Below are 18,589 nucleotides of genomic sequence, written 5' to 3'. Positions count from 1 at the left end.
TCATGAAATACTGATGGATTTTTTAAAAGCACAAAAGTTTAAAACTAAACACACAAACCAAATTCAGATAACATTATAAACACTGGTTTTTACATAACTGAGACAAAGCAGTTGCTACACAAGAGACACCACTACTATAATTTAACTAGAGGCCCGGTGCACAAAATTTGTGCATGGGAAGGGGAGTCCCTCAGTCTGGTCTGCACCTTTCACATTCCGGGACCCCTCGGGGGATGTCTGACTACTGGTTATGGACATTCCTCTTGAAATCTGGGACCGCTGGCTCCTAACCACTCGCCTGCCTGCTTGATTGCTGCTAACCATTAGCATGCCTGCCTGATCACCCCTAACCAACTCTGCTTTGGCCCCCGCCATGGCAGCTTCATCCAGAAGGACATCAGGAATGACGTCCATAACGTGGGTTAGCTGTCCAGTCTAATTAGCATATTATGCTTTTATTATTATAGATAAGCATTTACTTTGCAGCCAGCATTATATTAACCTAATTCTCACAAATAACCTGTCAGATAATTACTATTATAACCCCTACCCTGCAGCAAGGAAATTGAGATTTAGAGAGTTAAGAAGTTAACAAACGATAGACCTGAATTCAAGCTCAGGCAGCTTGACTCCAAAGCTTAAATTCTTAGCCACATTCATTATTATCTCGTTGAAGCAATCTAGTCCAGTCACTTACTGCACCCAACAGCTCCTCATTAAGTAGTGTAGTACTTTATTCCCTATGTCAGTACATCATTTTTCTTATACCTCAGGTGAACATATTACTTCATTTCTAAATTTGTACCACAATGAATCTAAAATGTTATTTAAGATTCATCTCAAATGTCATTTAAGATCCATTTCAACTTTAAATATTATAGAACATTTGGATTTCAGAAATTTTAAGATGTGAGAAAACTAGGACATCTTAGAATCAACTATTTATGCATGGCATTTGGTTCTTCTTGCATAAAAGATCTTTAGTTAATCTCTTCCCACTCCCCCTTCCACTCCCCTCTGAGATTCATCAGTATGTTTCATGTTTCCATGCCTGTGAGCTAAGTGTTTGCCCCCTTGTGGTCAGTGTGTGTCATAGCTACCGCTCTAATGGTTGTATACTTAGCATATTGCGTTTTATATATATATAGATTAGAGGCCCAGTACACAAATTTGTGCATGGTTGGGGTTCAGCCGGCTGGCCCCAATTGGGGCTGATCAGGCCAGGCTGGCTGGGTGGAGAGGCTGCAGGCAGTAGGTGGAATGGCCCTGCCCCCGATTGGGGTGGAGGTGCCAACTGGGAGCAGGGCCAATGGGGAGAGGGGCAGCAGGTGGTTGGCCAGCTGGCTGGCTCTGTCCCCTGGTCAAACTCCCGATTGAGGGGATAATTTGCATACTAGCCTTTTATTATAAAGGATAGTGTTCTTAACTTCCACTGAAATATAAAAATAAATAAGCAACTGCTGCAATCCAAAAACCAGGTATCAATGACATTAAGTTCTTCATTTTCTTGAATTCTCTCAAAATTACCTCCTATTTTCCATCTATCCATCCATCCATCCATCCATCCATTTATATTATTATTTTTTTAAAGCATTTGATTTTAAGGCTGTCCTATGAATTTATCAAAGTTGTTATTCATCCACTGGTTCTTTTGTTTCCTTAAGTACTAGAATTTCAGGTTGGTATTTTCATTTTATTTCAGTAGTACTTGTGTGTATATGTATGCTTGTGTGTGTGAAGCCTTTAGGAATCCACAGAACTATATTATATTATTTTTCATGATAGCTGGGTAATTATACATTATAATGCTATTATACTTATTAATACATTGCATAATATGTCATAATACATTTCATAATATGTCATATTACATTGTATTGTAATTCACATTATGTTATATTATGATATATTATGTTATGTTATGTTATAACATTTTATGGTAGCCAATCTAAGTACACTGATACTTAATGTCTTCCACGTGCAAACTATGTATAACTTCAGGGGCTTGCAAAAAGTACATGATTTGGTGAGAAGTGTTGAGAAATAAATTTTCTAAATGTTACTACTTGGTCAGGGTAGCTTTTTCATTTCCTACTAACATATATACATATTTAAAATAAAAAGTTCAGATCTGAGTTAATGGATTAAAATTTGACCTACCTGTTCTCCATTTAAGCAGTAAACCTCTACCAACTCAAGAAAGATTGATAAACGATGGCTCGCATCAATTTCAGTATTTTTGTATTTTGATTTTGAGGAGGCTCCATTTTTCCTCACTCCTGGTAAACTCATTGCCATATGTAGAGTTTTAATGGCCTCTCCTATTTCTCCCATTTTCCTTTGTGTCTGAGCTTTTGTCAAATGATATAAAGGATATTCTCTCACCTGAAAAAAAAAATCAGAAATATTTCCTTGGAGTGCTTACAACATCAATATATAATTTACAGTCCATCAAACACTAAAATGATAGGATATTTGAGGATAGCCTGAGGTCTAAATACATAAGGTCTATTTCTGTCCTTTTATTAACTTTCTGATCCAATATTATATTAAATCAAATTCAGGAAACCTGCCACTATCTCACATCCCTCTGGATGAACAACCAGATAATTAAGAGCTTCTACTGTGACAGAGGAGAAAATGCAAACAAAATAGGTAAGGCTAGAAAATGTATTCTAAAATAATTTGAGTTTTCAGGAAAGGAGTTTCTTTATCTGGGACTACTGGGACTGATATAAAGTCATTAGATTTCTACAAACAAAGTTTTCCCCCTTTTCTTTATTTTTAAGATTAAGCATTTTAGGATACGTTAATCAAAACTTGGTCTTACCATTTGGTCCTACTCAGAAAGATGAAACAAAGCTTCTGTCTTTACTGTGGTTAGCAGCAGTGTAGACAGAAAAACAAAATGACAAAAACGAGTGAGGAATGAGTCAAAGGAGATCATCTAGAATGAGGTGAAGTAGCCATTTAATGTCTGGGACGCTACACGCCTCTGTGAGTTTCAAAACAACTCAGCATCTTTGATGATAAACATAGAGAAAAGTTATTAAAAATCCAGGTTCAAGCCCTGTACACCAAAAAATGGTGGGTTCAGTGCCAACTTAGGTTGCGGTTCAATCTCTGGCTAATGAGCATAAAGAAGGCAACCGATAGATGTTGCTCTTTCACTCTCTAAAAATCAGTAAAAACATATCCTCAGGTGAGGATTAAAAAAACAAACAAACAAACAAAAAAAACAAGGTCCAAGACGGAAACAGGCAATAAAATAAATCCTAATACATAAAAATACTTATAGTTTACAATTATTTTTGATACTTTCATTATTGCATTGAACATTCACCATAGCTGTAGGGTATTATGAGTTGTATAGAAAGGAAAAGGGAGGTTCAGAGAGATAAGTAGCAACACCAGGTCTTTGTTGCCCAGTCCCTATAATTTAACTCTACACAGTTGCTCCATTTCTTCTCCTACTGCTTATGAATACAAAATCTTTTTAATTTAAAGAATGCATTTATTAGCAAAATATTAAAGGCTAATTTTTTTTAAAAAGTTGATATATAAACATTTGCTAAAGATTCCAGGAGGTTGATACTTACTTTAAAGTTATAGCTCAGACAAAGTTCAAGAGACTGAGAACATAATTTAAGTTTATCCTGGGACAAATAAACTTGAGCCATCAGGAGGTAAGCATCTGCATAGGAAGAATTGTGTTCCAGGCAATGCTGCAGGTTACTATAAGCTGCTTCAATGTCACCTAATGAGGGACACAAAACACCATTTAATTCAAATAATTAGGAACTAGAGATCTTAGAAGTAAGAGGGAGAAAAGTAGTCAGTCTATGTGTTTGAAGTCCTCTGTTCGCAAGGCCATGATTTAACCTCTTCTTTGTAGTCCACATGAAAGAATTTACATGTAAATCAGAGTACTGTACACCTGTAAGACCACACCTGGGTCAAAAGAAGCAAACCAGGGAAAGTGTGAAAAAATCAGAATCAATCACCACTGTTACTCAGAGACCTATGCATGTATCTATATTCACTTTCCTTTTCAATTTATTTTATTTACAATTTCATTAAAATAAGTTATGTAAAACACAGGAATTTAATAGGTAGAATGCTATAGTAACAAAGGGGATTTAGTCTAGTTATCATTCTAGACTAAAAGTTTTAAAAATCTAGAAATTTTATTACCATCCATAAAATTACAAAAAGACATATTGATATATCCTAGAGATTTAGAAGCATGAGTTTTAGATTTAAAATACCTTTAAATACCAACTGAAATATTAAAGATATTGGAAACACATCTACTGTACATCTGGGAGTCTTTATTTTTTAAAATATATTTTATTGATTTTTTTACAGAGAGGGAGAGAGATAGAAACATCGATGAGAGGGAGTCATCGATCAGCTGCCTCTTGCACACCCCCTACTGGGGATATGCCCGCAACCAAGGTACATGCCCTTGACCAGAATCGAACCTGGGACCCCTCAGTCCCCAAGCCAACGCTCTATCCATTGAGCCAAACCGGTTTCGGCCATCTGGGTGTCTTAAAATAAAAGCAAATGATCAAGATTAAAGTTACTGGAAGAGTGGAGCCTAGCCTGGATTGGCGGATGTGGTACAAGAGGCTCTTCCTCTTCTAGGGGTGTCGAACTCAATCAGAGAAGGGGCCAAAATCTAAAATCCAGCCTAAATCGCGGGCCGAATGGTTTACTGAACAGTCATAAACTGTCATTGTGATGGAAACGCAGCGGAGTGCAGTGATGACAGCGCGGTGCGGGCCACATTGCAAGGCCTGGCGGGACGGATTTGGCCCGCGGGCCTTGTGTTTGACACATGTGCTAGTCTCTGGGTGCTAGTGGTCTGATGTGAGATAACATGTGCTTATCTGCATTAGCCATCTCATAAACTGGCCTTCGATAAGCCTAGCTAGGCCAACTCCCCATTCAGCTTTGCTAGGAGAATGGGGAAAGAAGAAGAGATCCTCAACTGCTTTTGGCTCCTTAACATTACCTACCACCTCAACAGACAAGGCTAAATCAGGGCTCCAGTATTCCTATTTATAATACAAATCCATTTAAACAGAAAACATTTTTTCTTAAAGACAGGCAATTAATGAACAAAAATCTGGCAGTGGCAGCACAAAACTTATAAAATATAGTGTCAAAATTTGTCCATTAACCATCAAGCATAATTGTGATGCAATCTGACACTCAGAACAGATAAAAAAGGAAATGTGAAGGTTAAGCAAATGAATTTGCATGGGAATTACAGTTCCTCTGTTTTTTTAGGAAGGAGGAGAATTAAGGAAGTAACTTGAAATAAGAGGTTATTACCAAGGAGGGAAAGTATATGGAAAAGAATCAGGATTTACAAAAAAGTGACTTAAGAAAACGAGGAATGCATGAATAACTGAGATAAGAATCTTGTTTCTTCTAAAGCAAGGGGAAGAATGCACCACTTATTTCAGAAGTATTTAAAAATAGAGAAATTGGCCATCACTGTTGGGGGGGAAAAAGACCATATAAACAAAGATCACATCAACATCACATTCTTATCTAAGCAGTCCAATTTCTTTTGAAGAAACAATGAAAGCCTTTGCTGTCTGATCTGTTTTTGTCAGGGACCTGTAAAATAATGTACTAGTAGCTGGGCTTTTTCCAAGGTTCCTGAGAGGGAGACTCTAAATCTTGGAATTTTACAAATTCCATGGAATGTCTTTTTATCTGTGGTGGGCTCTGATAGTTTATGATGACAGTATGACTCAGGATGGGGGCTGCCCACCTCATGAAGATCCACTATATGATTAGAAGGTTGGGGCTTTGAACCTTGTGATATCAACCTGACTGGCAGAAGGGAACTGAGATTGAATTCAATCACGAGGCCAGCCAATGATTTGATCCATCCCTATGTAATGAAACCCTATGGAGACTCAACCTTTAGTGAGCTTCCATGGCTGCTGATGCACTGCAGGTGCTGTCCTACATCAGTGTGGCAGAAGGTTCCTGTGTCCCAACTCCACAGGCAGAGGACAACATTTGGGATCCACCCAGACCTCACACTATGCGTCTCTTCCTTCTGCTGGTTCAGATTAACGTCCTTTGTTATACTAACACTGTGCTTCAAAGTATAATGCTTCCCTGAGTTCTAGGAGTCATTCTGGTAAATTCTCAAACATGAAGGGATAATAGGGAACCTAAAATTGGGACCCAGCTAGTCAGAAGTGCAGAGGGCCCTGGGTTGCAGAGGGCTCCTCTGGTCTAAAGTGAGGGCATTCTGATAGAGGGTTATATGGCCTTAACTTGTAAAGTTTGGTCCGGATCCAGGTAGTTGATGCAGCTGGCAAATGAGCAAGAATACTGCTATTTAGACACATGCCAGTATAGTCAGACCCCAACTGCTCTGCCTGCTCAGCACCCCTTGTTCTCACAATGTAATTGTAAGTTGCTGATGGACTGTTTCTTTATCAAGCAGGAGATAAATCCAGAGTCACAAAGAGAATTTATGAGTCTGCTCTGCAGAAGGAATGAATGCCTCTAAGGTTTTGACCACCTGCTGCTGTCCAAACCTCTGGTTACACAAGGTGTCACATGAGAGGGGAGCCTGAAGAAACACAGACGCCTCCCTCGGTTCCCTGAAACACCCCCTCCCTCTAACTCCCTCACTGCAAAAAAAGTCCCCAGTTTTGCTTTTTGGGAAAGACATATTTGAGAGGTCTTACCCTCCTGTCCTCTCACTCTGGCCAAATCAATGAACCTTTCCCTATCTCTGAGCACCAGTGTCTCAGTGTTTGGCTTATCTGTGCATAAGACACACAAATCTGAATTTAGACAATGTTAACAACATCGGCACCATTTCAAGTGATTTCAGGCTGCTCCTTTTTTTTTTTTTTAATTCCCCTTCTTCTTATTATTTTTTAAAATATATTTTATTGATTTTGTACAGAGAGGAAGGGAGAGAGATAGAGAGTTAGAAACATCGATGAGAGAGAGAGTCATCGATCAGCTGCCTCTTGCACACCCCCTAATGGGGATATGCCCGCAACCAAGGTACATGCCCTTGACCAGAATCGAACCCGGGACCTTTCAGTTCACAAGCCGACGCTCTATCCATTGAGCCAAACCGGTTTCGGCCAGGCTGCTCCTTTTTAAAATGGGTTAATATATGACACTTTTATTCCTAGAGACTTTGACAATTAAGTATAATATTACAATGATGAGACTTACTTATATCTAATTTCAAAATAAATAATAAATGTTTAATAAATTAATCTGAACTCAAAGTTACAGTTTGACTAACTAGTATGTAATACCCATTGTAATTGGGAAGGAAAAACAGAAACATCATGTGATGGGGGGGAGGTAGGAGAAGGGGAAGCAGGGATAAATAGTCTTGACTTGGGGTGGAAAACACACAATACAATATACAGGTGATGTACTGTAGAATTGTATACCTAAAACCTATAATTTTATTAACCAGTGCCACCCCAATAAATTTAGTTAACTGTCATTCAAAACATTTTGTGAAGTCAATCTCTTAATTCTTTCCATTATATATAAGATGTAACTGTTAATGAGAATAAACAGTTGGTTTCTGCCCATTAGGACTTTATAAACTTAATTTATTTAGCACAGTATTCAACCAGCAAAGGTACATATATAGGCACCATGTCATCATCTGTTTTTATGTATATATCATACATATAAAAAGCTAAGCTATAATGGAGGTTGTTTGTTTGGTTATCTATGTATCTATCTATTATATCTATTAATTATTATTTTTTAAAAATCTTGATTGTTGAGAATACTACAGATGGGCCCCCTCCAACTTTTTTTTTTTTTTTTTTTTGGCTGTATGTAATCAGTCACAGAAACTAAACAGGAATTAAGAAATTCCATTAGGACCTGAAACCTGGTAAAGGGTTTTGTTATGCTGATGAGTCAACAACTATGGATTAATGACTGTAAATTACCATTGAGAGGCCCCAGTACTATGTGATGGACTTTTGTAAAGTGTTAAAACTGGATTTTCCCAACTATTCACTCTAATCACAAAAGATTTATAGTAACTTTAAAAGAATTAAACAGTAACACAAGTTACACAATTTTATTTTGGATAAAACTGAGTTATTTGTGCACATGAAAAATATGCATTTTATATTACTATTTTCCATATATATGAAATTCTTAGTTTGTTTATGTTGTTTTTATTGTTTTTATTTTTTATTTTATTTTATTTATTTATTTTTTTTAATATATTTTATTGATTTTGTACAGAGAGGAAGGGAGAGAGATAGTTAGAAACATCGATGAGAGAGAGTCATAGATTAGCTGCCCGCAACCAAGGTACATGCCCTTGACCAGAATCGAACCCAGGGCCCTTCAGTCCCCAAGCCGACGCTCTATTGAGCCAAACCAGTCCCGGCTGTTTATGTTGTTTTTAATAAACATCCATCAGAACATAAAGCTTCTTTTAAGGTATACCTTACCTGACAAATATTTCACTTTTGCTACTAGGAAGACAGCTTGCAGGAGACCTGGCACAGCTCTTACTATAGCCTCCAGGACTGAGGTGCACCGTCTCAGAAGAGGAGAAAGAGGTTGGCCAGGACTTGCAGGCTAAACAAAACAAATTAGCAGGTCATTTTATAAGTTTATAATGGGATTTAGCTAAAAATAAACTTTTTAATTATAATGTGAATACCAAAAATATTATATTTTCTACAATTTTTCTTATTCTATTTATTGTCCGAAATCTTTGCTATGACTAGTTGAACACCAATTTATTTTCTTGAGACCTATGAAGATACTATACAAATAATAACTTTGTGTAGGCAAATAATTATTAATTATACAATTATTCAATAACTTATGAAAGGTACATAACTTTTCAAAGGAAAAATAACCAAGAGTTAGTGTTTCTTGTTGTAATTAACAGTCAAGGCCATGTGAGTTCTAACTTTAAACCTTCCCTGTGATTTACTCAATTCAATAATTCACACTACCCCCGAGAGTACTGTATGGTCAGTTTTTAGAGGATTCAGCTTTTGTTTTCTAGCAGAATCAGAAGGTAGAACACACTCATGAGTACTCTACCAAATGAATATTTTCATATCCCTTTTTTCTGCCTCACATGTTATAGGCCCTCAATCTTTTTTTTTTTTCATTAATAATGAATATTGTAACTAAAGAAGTACTAAGCCATTTGCTAATTCTTTCCATAGTTGCTTACTCAACCAATCTTTATTGAGTGGTTATCCACTCACAACTTAGAATGTGATCTCAGAATTTAAATACCAAATATTCTCCCTGCTTTGCCCCATTAATGTTGTTTCCTTTACTTACAGGATGGCCTTCTACATCCCCTCTTATATCCCACACATGTACATTCTTAACTGGAGAATGGCCTCTTAACTGACCATAACTCCTACAGCAAATGATTATTACTGACAGAAAAAAGTGTCCAATTTTCTCACTATGTTGAAGCATACAAAAATGTATGCTCAAAAACATTTTTAGAATATGACCACAGGTGGCTAGAATACTTCAACTTCTTGAAATTCTTATAGCACTTATACACTATGAAATAAAATTTAGCGTTTTATACCTTATTAGAGGCCTGGTGTACGAAATTCATGCACAGGAGGTAGGGGTCCCCTCAGCCCAGCCTTCACCCTCTCCAATCCCAGGCCCCTTCGGGGATGTCCAACTGCCGGTTTAGGCCCAATCCCTAACCGCCTCCTCCCTGCGGCCTGTTAGCCCCTAACTGCCCCACCCTTACCCTGATTGCCCCCAACTGCCCTCCCTGTTGGCCTGGTCACTGCTCATGGCCCCCCCCACTGGCCTGGTCACCTCATGTAGCCTGCGGTTCAGTCATTTGGTCATCCCTCACTAATTCCCCTGCCAGTCTGGTTGTAGGCAACCATCTTGTGAGGGTGTGATGGTTAATTTGCATATTACCTCTTTATTATACAGGATAACATTTCTATAGTAGTTCCATATTTAGTTTTGCCTCTTTTATAGGATAAAGGGTTTTTATGTCTTGAATATCAGAATTTTACACTTCTTTACACAATAATGGATACAGAATAAATTTCTTAAAGCATATTTTTTTCAGCACCCATGGAAATAATGAAAGTATAGGTGAAATGGTGCGGTTCTCACAATGTTACTTGCCACTTGCTAAAAATTAGTTATTGAGAATAACTAAAAAATCTCACTAGTGAAGGCAAACACAAGGTGGTTCTTAATAGTAATAGGGGACACTTAAGACCACTTCCATCAATGGCTAGATCATTTAGATAAAATCGAAAAGGAAATACTGGCCTTAGGTGACAGAGATTAGATGGACTTAATAGGTGTGCACAGAACACTCTATCCTCAAACAGTAGAATATTACATTCTTTTTTTATTATTTTTTTATTATTTTTTTAGAGAGTAGAAGGGAGGAGGAACAGAATGAAGAGACTAGAAATAAACCCACACATATGTAATTAATTAAACTTACAACAAAGGAGGCAAGAATACACAATGGGGAAACGTCTTCAATGAGGACGAGGAGATATATCAGAAAAGATATTGCTACATGAAATGGCTGACATTTTACTGCCTGTTTTCTTCTCGGGCTTTTAGAGTTTCAAGCCTTACATTTAAGTATTTCATCCATTTTGAGCTTATGCTTGTATATGGTGTGAGAAAGTGGTCATTTTATTGTCACATATCTGTCCAATTTTCCCAATACCATTTATTTAATAAATGGTGTTTACCTCAGAGTATATTCTTGCCTCCTTTGTCAAACATTAAGGCCCATATAGGTGTGGATTTATGTCTAGGCATTCTGTTCTGTCCCATTGATCTATATAGCTGTTGTAATGCTAGAACTCTGCTGTTTTGATTACTATGGCCTTGTAGGGTAGTCTGATATCGGGCAGTGGGGCCAGAGGACCTGAACAGACAATTCTCCCAAGAGGTCACACAGATGGCCAATAGACACATGAACAGATGCTCAGTATCACTAATGACTATGGAGATTCAAATTAAAACCACAATGAGATATCACCTGATATCTGAAAGAATGGCTTTCAGTAAATCAACAGCAAGTGTTGGCAAGGATGTGGAGAAAAGGGAACCCTAGTGCACTGTTGGTAGAAATGCAGACTGGGGAAGCCCCTATGGAAAACAGTATGGAGTTTCCTCAAAAAATTAAAAATGGAACTGCCTTATGACCCAGTGATTCTACTTCTGAGACTATATCAGAATCCAAAACTCTGACTGGAAAGAACATATGCTCCCTATGTTCATTGCAGCACTATTTACAATAGCCAAGATTTGGAAGCAGCCCAAGAGCCCATCAGTAGATAGGTAAGTACAAAAAAAGAGAAGAAAAAAAAAAAAGCTGTTACATTTACACAATGGAATACTATTCAGTCATAAAAAAAGAGGAGGAAATCTTATCCCTTGCAACAGCATGGATGGACCTGAAATAAGCCAGTCAGAGAAAGACAAATACCATATGATTTCAGTTTTATAGACTCACAGATACAGATATGGACTCACAGATACAGAGAACAAACTGACAGCTTCCAGAGGCGGTATTAGAGTGCCAGGTAAAAAGATGAAGAGATTAAGTAAAAAAACACACACAAACTCATAGACACAGACATTGGTATTGTGATTACCAGAAGGAAAGGGGTTGAGGGAGACAGAAGAGGGGAAAGGGCCTCAACATGACAGGAGACTTGACTTTGGGCAGTGAACACACAATACAATATTCAGATGATGTGTCAATTGTACACCTAAAACCTAGATAATTTTATTAACCAATGTGATTGCAATAAATTTAATAGTCACCCCATCCCTCCCAAATTCCCCAAATTACTTACTTGCAATGGACAGAAATTCAGATATTCTGTAATGATTTCTAGCAAGAAATCAGGATTTAACTTCTCAAAATATTGTATGCCAAAAGGTAAATCTTGTAATTGTGAAAAATGAGTGTCCAAGGCATCATTTAACAAGTTAATAATTTCTTCTTGTCGTTTATTTTTCTTTATAGCAAGAATTGCTTGTAAATAGGTTAATTCCTGAAAAATCAGTAGTTTTTATAAATTACTCCATTCAGTTATAAAGGCATTTCTTCCTAATTAGATTTCAAATGTATAAGAAGTGCTCTTGATGTTAAATATTTGTTCAGACTTAAGTTTTAGCTTAGATTTTTAGAATCTTATGGGAAAATATTTAAAGTCTAAATTTTCATGGAGTTAAATTAATAAATGAAGTTACATATTAAAATAAGTGTATTTTACTCCCTTTAAAGCTATTACTAAATAAGACAATTTAAAATTTCATATTTTATAAACAGTAGCTGGGACCTAGAGTCTAATAAAATAAGATACCATACCGCATATTTTCCAAAAGACTGCTGAATTTCACTAAGAAATTCTAGCTGCTGATCTGCTTCCTGTAATTGCCCTTCTATTAATTGACATCTGATACATCCTAAAACCAAACAGAACAAAAAGAAAGTTTGCATATCTAGTTTTAGGCATGCAAACTTTAAGCTAACACCAACATTAATAAAACATGGATTTCCCCACCAATAATACGTGAAAATTTTATATATAAAAAAAAAGGTGAAAGAAAATGGTCAGCTTGGTACGCATATAAAATCTGTTATGATGGAATTCATAATTTACCAGTATAGGAACTATCTCATAAAAACCTACTTTCTAGGTATTAATTATGAAATAAAAACTTTATTTTTAAAGATATATGATTTTTTTTTCTGTTGGGGATAGTGGAGATTTGTTTAATTTTAGAAAATCACAAAACATTTTTAATGGCAGATATGAAAAGCAATTGACTTGCATCTATATGAAGAACATTTAGAGAAATAGCGGTCATACCAATCACTGCAGTGATACTAGTTTCTTCAAGATTTATGGCAATCTGATACCACTTCCATGCTTCCTTAACTTTTTCTTGTAAAAGCATTTGGTATCCAAGTTCTGTAGCATATTCTGATTGCTGAGGGTTTAAACTGAAAGCTCTTTCTAGTAATGTTTGAATTTTTTCAAGAATCAGCTGATTACGTCCACACTAAAAAGAAAAGATTAAGTTGGACTAGAACACTTCTATTCAGTCAAAAGAATTGTTTTTCTAAATATACATATATGTTATTTATATTTTGCAGAAGAAAAATGCAAAGAAACAATGATTTAATAACCAAGAAAAATAAAACTTCTCTATTTACTATCTAGGCAGAACAGCAAGAGTTTATATCCTCTGAGAACTTATATATCCTGAGTAGTGTTTTTAAAAACAGCTAACTTGAAAAGTAAACTCCAATTGATGTTGCCTACAAGGATATTCTAGAACTCTTTTCAAACTGCCCTAGGGTTGTTTTACAAAGTAGACAATAAAGATATTGCTTTAAGTTTGTATATACATTTAAAAATATATATATTTTATTGATTTTAGAGAGGAAGGAAGAGGGAGAGATAGAAACATCAATGATGAAAGAGAATCATTGATTGGCTGCCTCTTGCACGCCCCCTACTGGGATCAAGCCCACAACCCAGGCATGTGCCCTTGGCTGGAATTGAACCTGGGACCTTTAAATCCACAGACTGACGCTCTATCCATTGAGCCAAACCAGCTAGAGCTGTATATATACATTTTAATGTGGAAAAAAAGTAGGGCTTTCCCCCCTAAAGACAGGGTGGCACCACTGAGACTATTTTAAAAGACTATGCTTTAAAATCTTCTTTTTAAAAAGCTTCAAAAATATTTAAAGAAATAGCAATGTTACTAGAGTAAGTATGTAACACTTGAAGATGACAACTTTTACGAGTAAAATACTAAACTACTTGAATTTTTGGAAACTAATCAGGTATCTGGCAACAGGCAAACAAAAAGGGTAAATATACCCTCCTTAACAACATCCTTGATGTTTTTCTTTCAACTTTATATTTACTAATTATTTTATTTACTCATGTATGCCTTTCTCCTAGCTTAATTAACTTTTTAATCCACTCATTTCAGATTCTGATTTCAAATTCTGCTAATTTTTTAAATTCATTCCTGATCATTGTTTTTAAAATTGGGTACTTGTAATGCAAACATTTCTTTAATATTATAAAAAAAAAACTAAGATACCAACCATTTCCCCTACCAAAATAGTCTATTACCCACATAAAAACTTCTTCCAGATAGTTTAAAAATACAAAATAAAGAACATTCCTACTCATAAATCCTATGCACTTATTTCCTTTGCCTGGCAGGCACTTCCCTCTCTTTAAAGGTTCAACAAGGGCCACTTCCTTCATGAAGCCTCCATGATGGCTTCTGACAGTTGGAACCCGTATCTCCTCTGGACTGCCCTTCTTAGGAATATATCACATATTTATATACATATCATATTTTCACTCTAGGCCATATGCTCTTTGGTGCCTCAACCTTGGTGACTTATTTTCTATTCCCAGCTGTAGGTAACAGAGCTGTGGTACACAGTAGACCTTCTTACAGTTCTGCTGAAGGCTATGGTTATTTTATAAAAAAGTTGAGCATTCTGTGGCTCCATAGCATCCAATGCATTTTCCAAATTTTCCAGTGTGGTTGCAGCCTAAAAGAAAAGTACCCAGTATAACTTTAAAATAGACAGAAATAAAGAATATAATACATGACATAGACTAATAAATACTATTATTGTTTATTGTTTAAAAGATATTTGTTTTTACTAATTCTTCCCTCTTCCAATAAAATCTTATATGTTGCAAAATGTATTAAAACTTCTTTAAAAAAGCTCAATAATTATCAATAAAGAACAGAGTTTTAGAATGTATATTTTAATATTTGTTATTGAATAGGAACCTTTGGGTAAATAAAGATACCTATAATACTCAATTAACTGTACATGCCAAGCTTCCTCTAAAATAATGAATCAATGACATAAGTGAGATATGAATAATAACATATTTACAAACACCAATATTATATAATATCAGCCCTTGGATTACATACATAGCCTGGTTTATATTTAAAATTATCCCAAATAGAAAAACTACTAAGATACTTAGTATAAATAATTTCAATGCCTGGAATATTTACTGAATAGTTGCCTCTACTAAGGTCTTTTAATATTTGGATTGTGTCGGATTTGGTTAAAATCTACTACTTTTTATAATATATTTACTTAAGACTGGGTGATTATATTCTGCAATCTAGTATATAGTGAATATGTTCACTCCTAGAGAAATATGTTACCTTACTATAAGGTCCAATGGGATTTTATCCTAAGCCATGTAACCCATCCAAACTTAAATAAAATAAAAAAATTATAAATTGAACTTTTTCTATGTACTCTTCCATACCCAGTATCACCAATTACATTAATCAAACATATTACCACATGGGAGATTTATACAGAAAAACCACATATACCGTAATTCATGATCAAAGGAATTTTCATAATGTTTTTATTTTACTAGCTGAATTAAGAAGCTCATCTCTTTGTTAAGGTATATTTTCAAGAATCAACTAAAAACTATCGTGACATATGTTCTAAAAGAGTACTTCCTATATTATGAATATAGGAAACTTAATTAACACAATGCAACTTACCTTCTCTATATCCCCTTCCCTACACAAATAATAAAGAGCCAGCATTCTTAGTGCTTCTACATTTTGTTTGTCTTGAAGCATTAACCTGCGAAAAAATGTTTTGTCGAAATAAATTTACGTATGTTCATAACCTGGCACCTTGCTCCCTCTGACTTTTCTGCTGGGTCTTCACTCCTAGTCATGTTACTCCTTCCCATGCCTTAAACATAGGACATGTACTCTGCCTCAAGGTGTTCGCACTTGCTTTTCCTTTCTGCAGTTTTTCCCAGATATCTGCATTGCTTATTTCCATTGCTCAAATGCCATCCTCTCAGTGAGGCCTTCCCGGACCATTCTCATAAAGTCTACTCCCTCATCCCCACTCCCCGTTTCACGTGCCAGCTTTGGCTTTATCTTTTCCCCATAGCACTTACAACTTTTGAACATACTACATAATTTCTTATTTGTTCTGTTTATTACATGGTTCCTCTCATTTGAATATAAGCTTCATGAGGACAGGGGTATTTATTTCCAAAAAAACCCCAAAAAAACAAAAAAGTCTGCCTTAGAACAGCTAGTCAGATATTTATGTAAACCAATCAATTCGGTTTTAAGCAATGCAGTATTAAACTTTCAATTTCATATTTTTGGAAAAATCAAATTTAAAAAGTCCCATGATAAAATATTATGCACAGATTTTTATTTCCCCCCCCAAATTAAAATCAGATCCAAAGGTTTGCGTGTCACCTTTGTGTACTTTACCTCTGCACAATCTCAGTCATCTGGTGCCAATCTTGCAAGGTCAGTTGTAGTTTCATTTTCTGTACAAAAGCAGGGAGGAAACTTGGAAAGTTCACAATTATTTGGTTCACAGTCTCCAAAGCACCTAAATAATTCTGGCGCATCTCAAGGCATTGTGCCTAATGGGAGAAAAAAGAAGTGATATAAAAAATGTGATTGTATATACGTGCCAAGGTTCTCACAACAGTTATCCTGAAGTAGGTAGAAAACTAGTGTTTAGCATTTTCTATATTTTTGTTCTCTGACTTTTCCATAAGGAAGTGATCCCTTTTATAATAAGAAAAAAAAAGTTTTTATCAAAACAAAAGTTTAAAACATCACAGAACAATGAGTTTTAAATTCTACTTTTAAATCCCAAGAAATATAACAATGTTAAGAATGTTTTTAGAAACACTATAAAATAATATTTCCTTTAAGAATAAAATATTTCCTGTGTATTCACAAACAGCATCTAAAACTAAGAGATTTTGTACCTTTTAAAAATTATTTTCAAGCTAAAGAAGAAAATATTTAAAAAAAAAAAAAAAAGCAAAATAACAGCAAAGGAAATCATCAATAAAATGAAAAGACAACCTACTGAATGGGAGAACATATTTGTCAATAAAATATTTGATAAGGGGTTAATATCCAAAATTTATAAAGAACCCATACAACTAAACACCAAAAAAGCAATCATATAAAAAAATGGGCAGAAGGCCCAAATAGACACTTTTCCAAAGAGGACAAAGAGATGCCCAATAGACAGATGAAAAGATGCTCAACTTTACTAATCATCAGAGAAATGCAAACTAAAACTACAATGAGATATCACCTCACACCTGTCAGAATGGTTATCATCAATAAATCAACAAACAAGTGTTGGGGAGGATGTGAAGAAAAGCAAACCCTTTTGCACTATTAGTAGGAATGCAGATTGGTGCAACCACTGTGGAGAATCGTATGGAAGTTTCTCAAAAAAATTAAATATGGAACTGCCTTATGAGGCAACAATTTCATTTCTGGGTATATATCTGAAAAAACCCAAAACACTACAGTGGAACCTCAGTTCTAGAACTTAATTTGTTCCAGAAGTTATTTCAGAAGCAATTTGGTAAAAAAATTGAATTATATTTTCCCACTAGAAATAGTCACAGCATAATTTCCTGAGATGTTAACAACCTGAGGTATAGCTGTAAACTGACTCATACTCACACATTCTCTCCTTCCTTTATTGCCTGAGAGATGCATGAATAATTATATAGGAATCAGCATGAAAGGGTTTTTGGATCAAGAACCAAATTGTGGGAAAATGGTTTTGAGAACCAAAGTTTGACTATAATTCAAAAGAATATATGCACCTGTATGTTCACTGCAGCGTTACTTATCTATAGCCTCGATATTGAAGTAATCCAAGTGCCCATCAATAGACCAGTGGATAAAAAGTCGTGGTATAATATATACATACAATGGAATATTAGTCAGACATAAAGAGAATGAAATCTGCCCAGGCTAGTTTGGCTCAGTGGATAGAGTGTCTGTCTACAGACTGAAGTGTCCTGGGTATCCCCAAGAGTGATACCTCACATATATTAGACAGGCTGTAAACGTTTGGTGAATAAATAACATAGGAACCACAACCACAACCACCAATAACAACAAAAACAATTAAAATGATCTAGGATGCCGAAACTGGTTTGGCTCAGTGGGTAGAGCATCGCCCTGCGGACTGAAAGGTCCCAGGTTCGATTCCAGTCAAGGGTATGTACCGTGGTTGTGGGCACATCCCTGGTGGGGGGGGGTGCAAGAGGCAGCTAATCAATGATTCTCTCTCATTGATGTTTCTAACTCTCCCTCTCTCTTCCTCTCTGTAAAAAATCAATAAAAAATATCTAAAAAAAAATTGATCTAGGATTGAAGAATTTGGTAGGGAATACATTTCTCTAGTTTACTGTTCATTGTTCTATCTATAATAATAAAAGTATAATATGATAATTAGACCAGACAACCAAACTACATTCCGGATGTCATTCTCAACATCCTTTCAGACTAAGCTGCAGCGGCAGGAGCTGAGGCGATCAGGTAGGCAGGCGAGCAGTTAGAGGCGATCAGGCAGGCAGGCAAGCAATTTGGGATGGGCAGGTGAGTGGTTAGGGGCAATGAGGCAGGCAGATGAGCAGTTAAGAGGCGATGAGGCAGGTAGGCA

The 18,589-nt window shown here is 35.9% G+C and overlaps 1 protein-coding gene across 4 annotated transcripts in view; it reads right to left on the bottom strand.

The window, feature by feature from the left end:
- The window catches only part of TTC21B (tetratricopeptide repeat domain 21B), a 60,886-nt gene that overhangs the window by 31,552 nt on the left and 10,745 nt on the right, over positions 1–18,589 (bottom strand). For 2 of the 4 annotated variants that reach the window (XM_036421870.2, XM_045575278.1), the window contains exons 6-14: positions 16,369–16,526; positions 15,628–15,712; positions 14,531–14,629; positions 12,912–13,104; positions 12,407–12,504; positions 11,889–12,089; positions 8,496–8,625; positions 3,600–3,757; positions 2,161–2,385 (exon numbers count right to left, since the gene is read on the bottom strand). In XM_036421870.2, the coding sequence (XP_036277763.1) occupies positions 2,161–2,385; positions 3,600–3,757; positions 8,496–8,625; positions 11,889–12,089; positions 12,407–12,504; positions 12,912–13,104; positions 14,531–14,629; positions 15,628–15,712; positions 16,369–16,526 (1,347 nt within the window). The remainder of the gene's footprint in view (positions 1–2,160; positions 2,386–3,599; positions 3,758–8,495; positions 8,626–11,888; positions 12,090–12,406; positions 12,505–12,911; positions 13,105–14,530; positions 14,630–15,627; positions 15,713–16,368; positions 16,527–18,589) is intronic. The other 2 variants (XM_036421873.2, XM_036421872.2) reach the window with 2 other exon arrangements.

The sequence above is a fragment of the Pipistrellus kuhlii genome, unplaced genomic scaffold (genome assembly GCF_014108245.1).
Source record: "Pipistrellus kuhlii isolate mPipKuh1 unplaced genomic scaffold, mPipKuh1.p scaffold_m20_p_7, whole genome shotgun sequence".
In the NCBI taxonomy this organism is placed as follows: domain Eukaryota; kingdom Metazoa; phylum Chordata; class Mammalia; order Chiroptera; family Vespertilionidae; genus Pipistrellus; species Pipistrellus kuhlii.
This window is presented reverse-complemented; position numbering and strand designations above follow the sequence as displayed.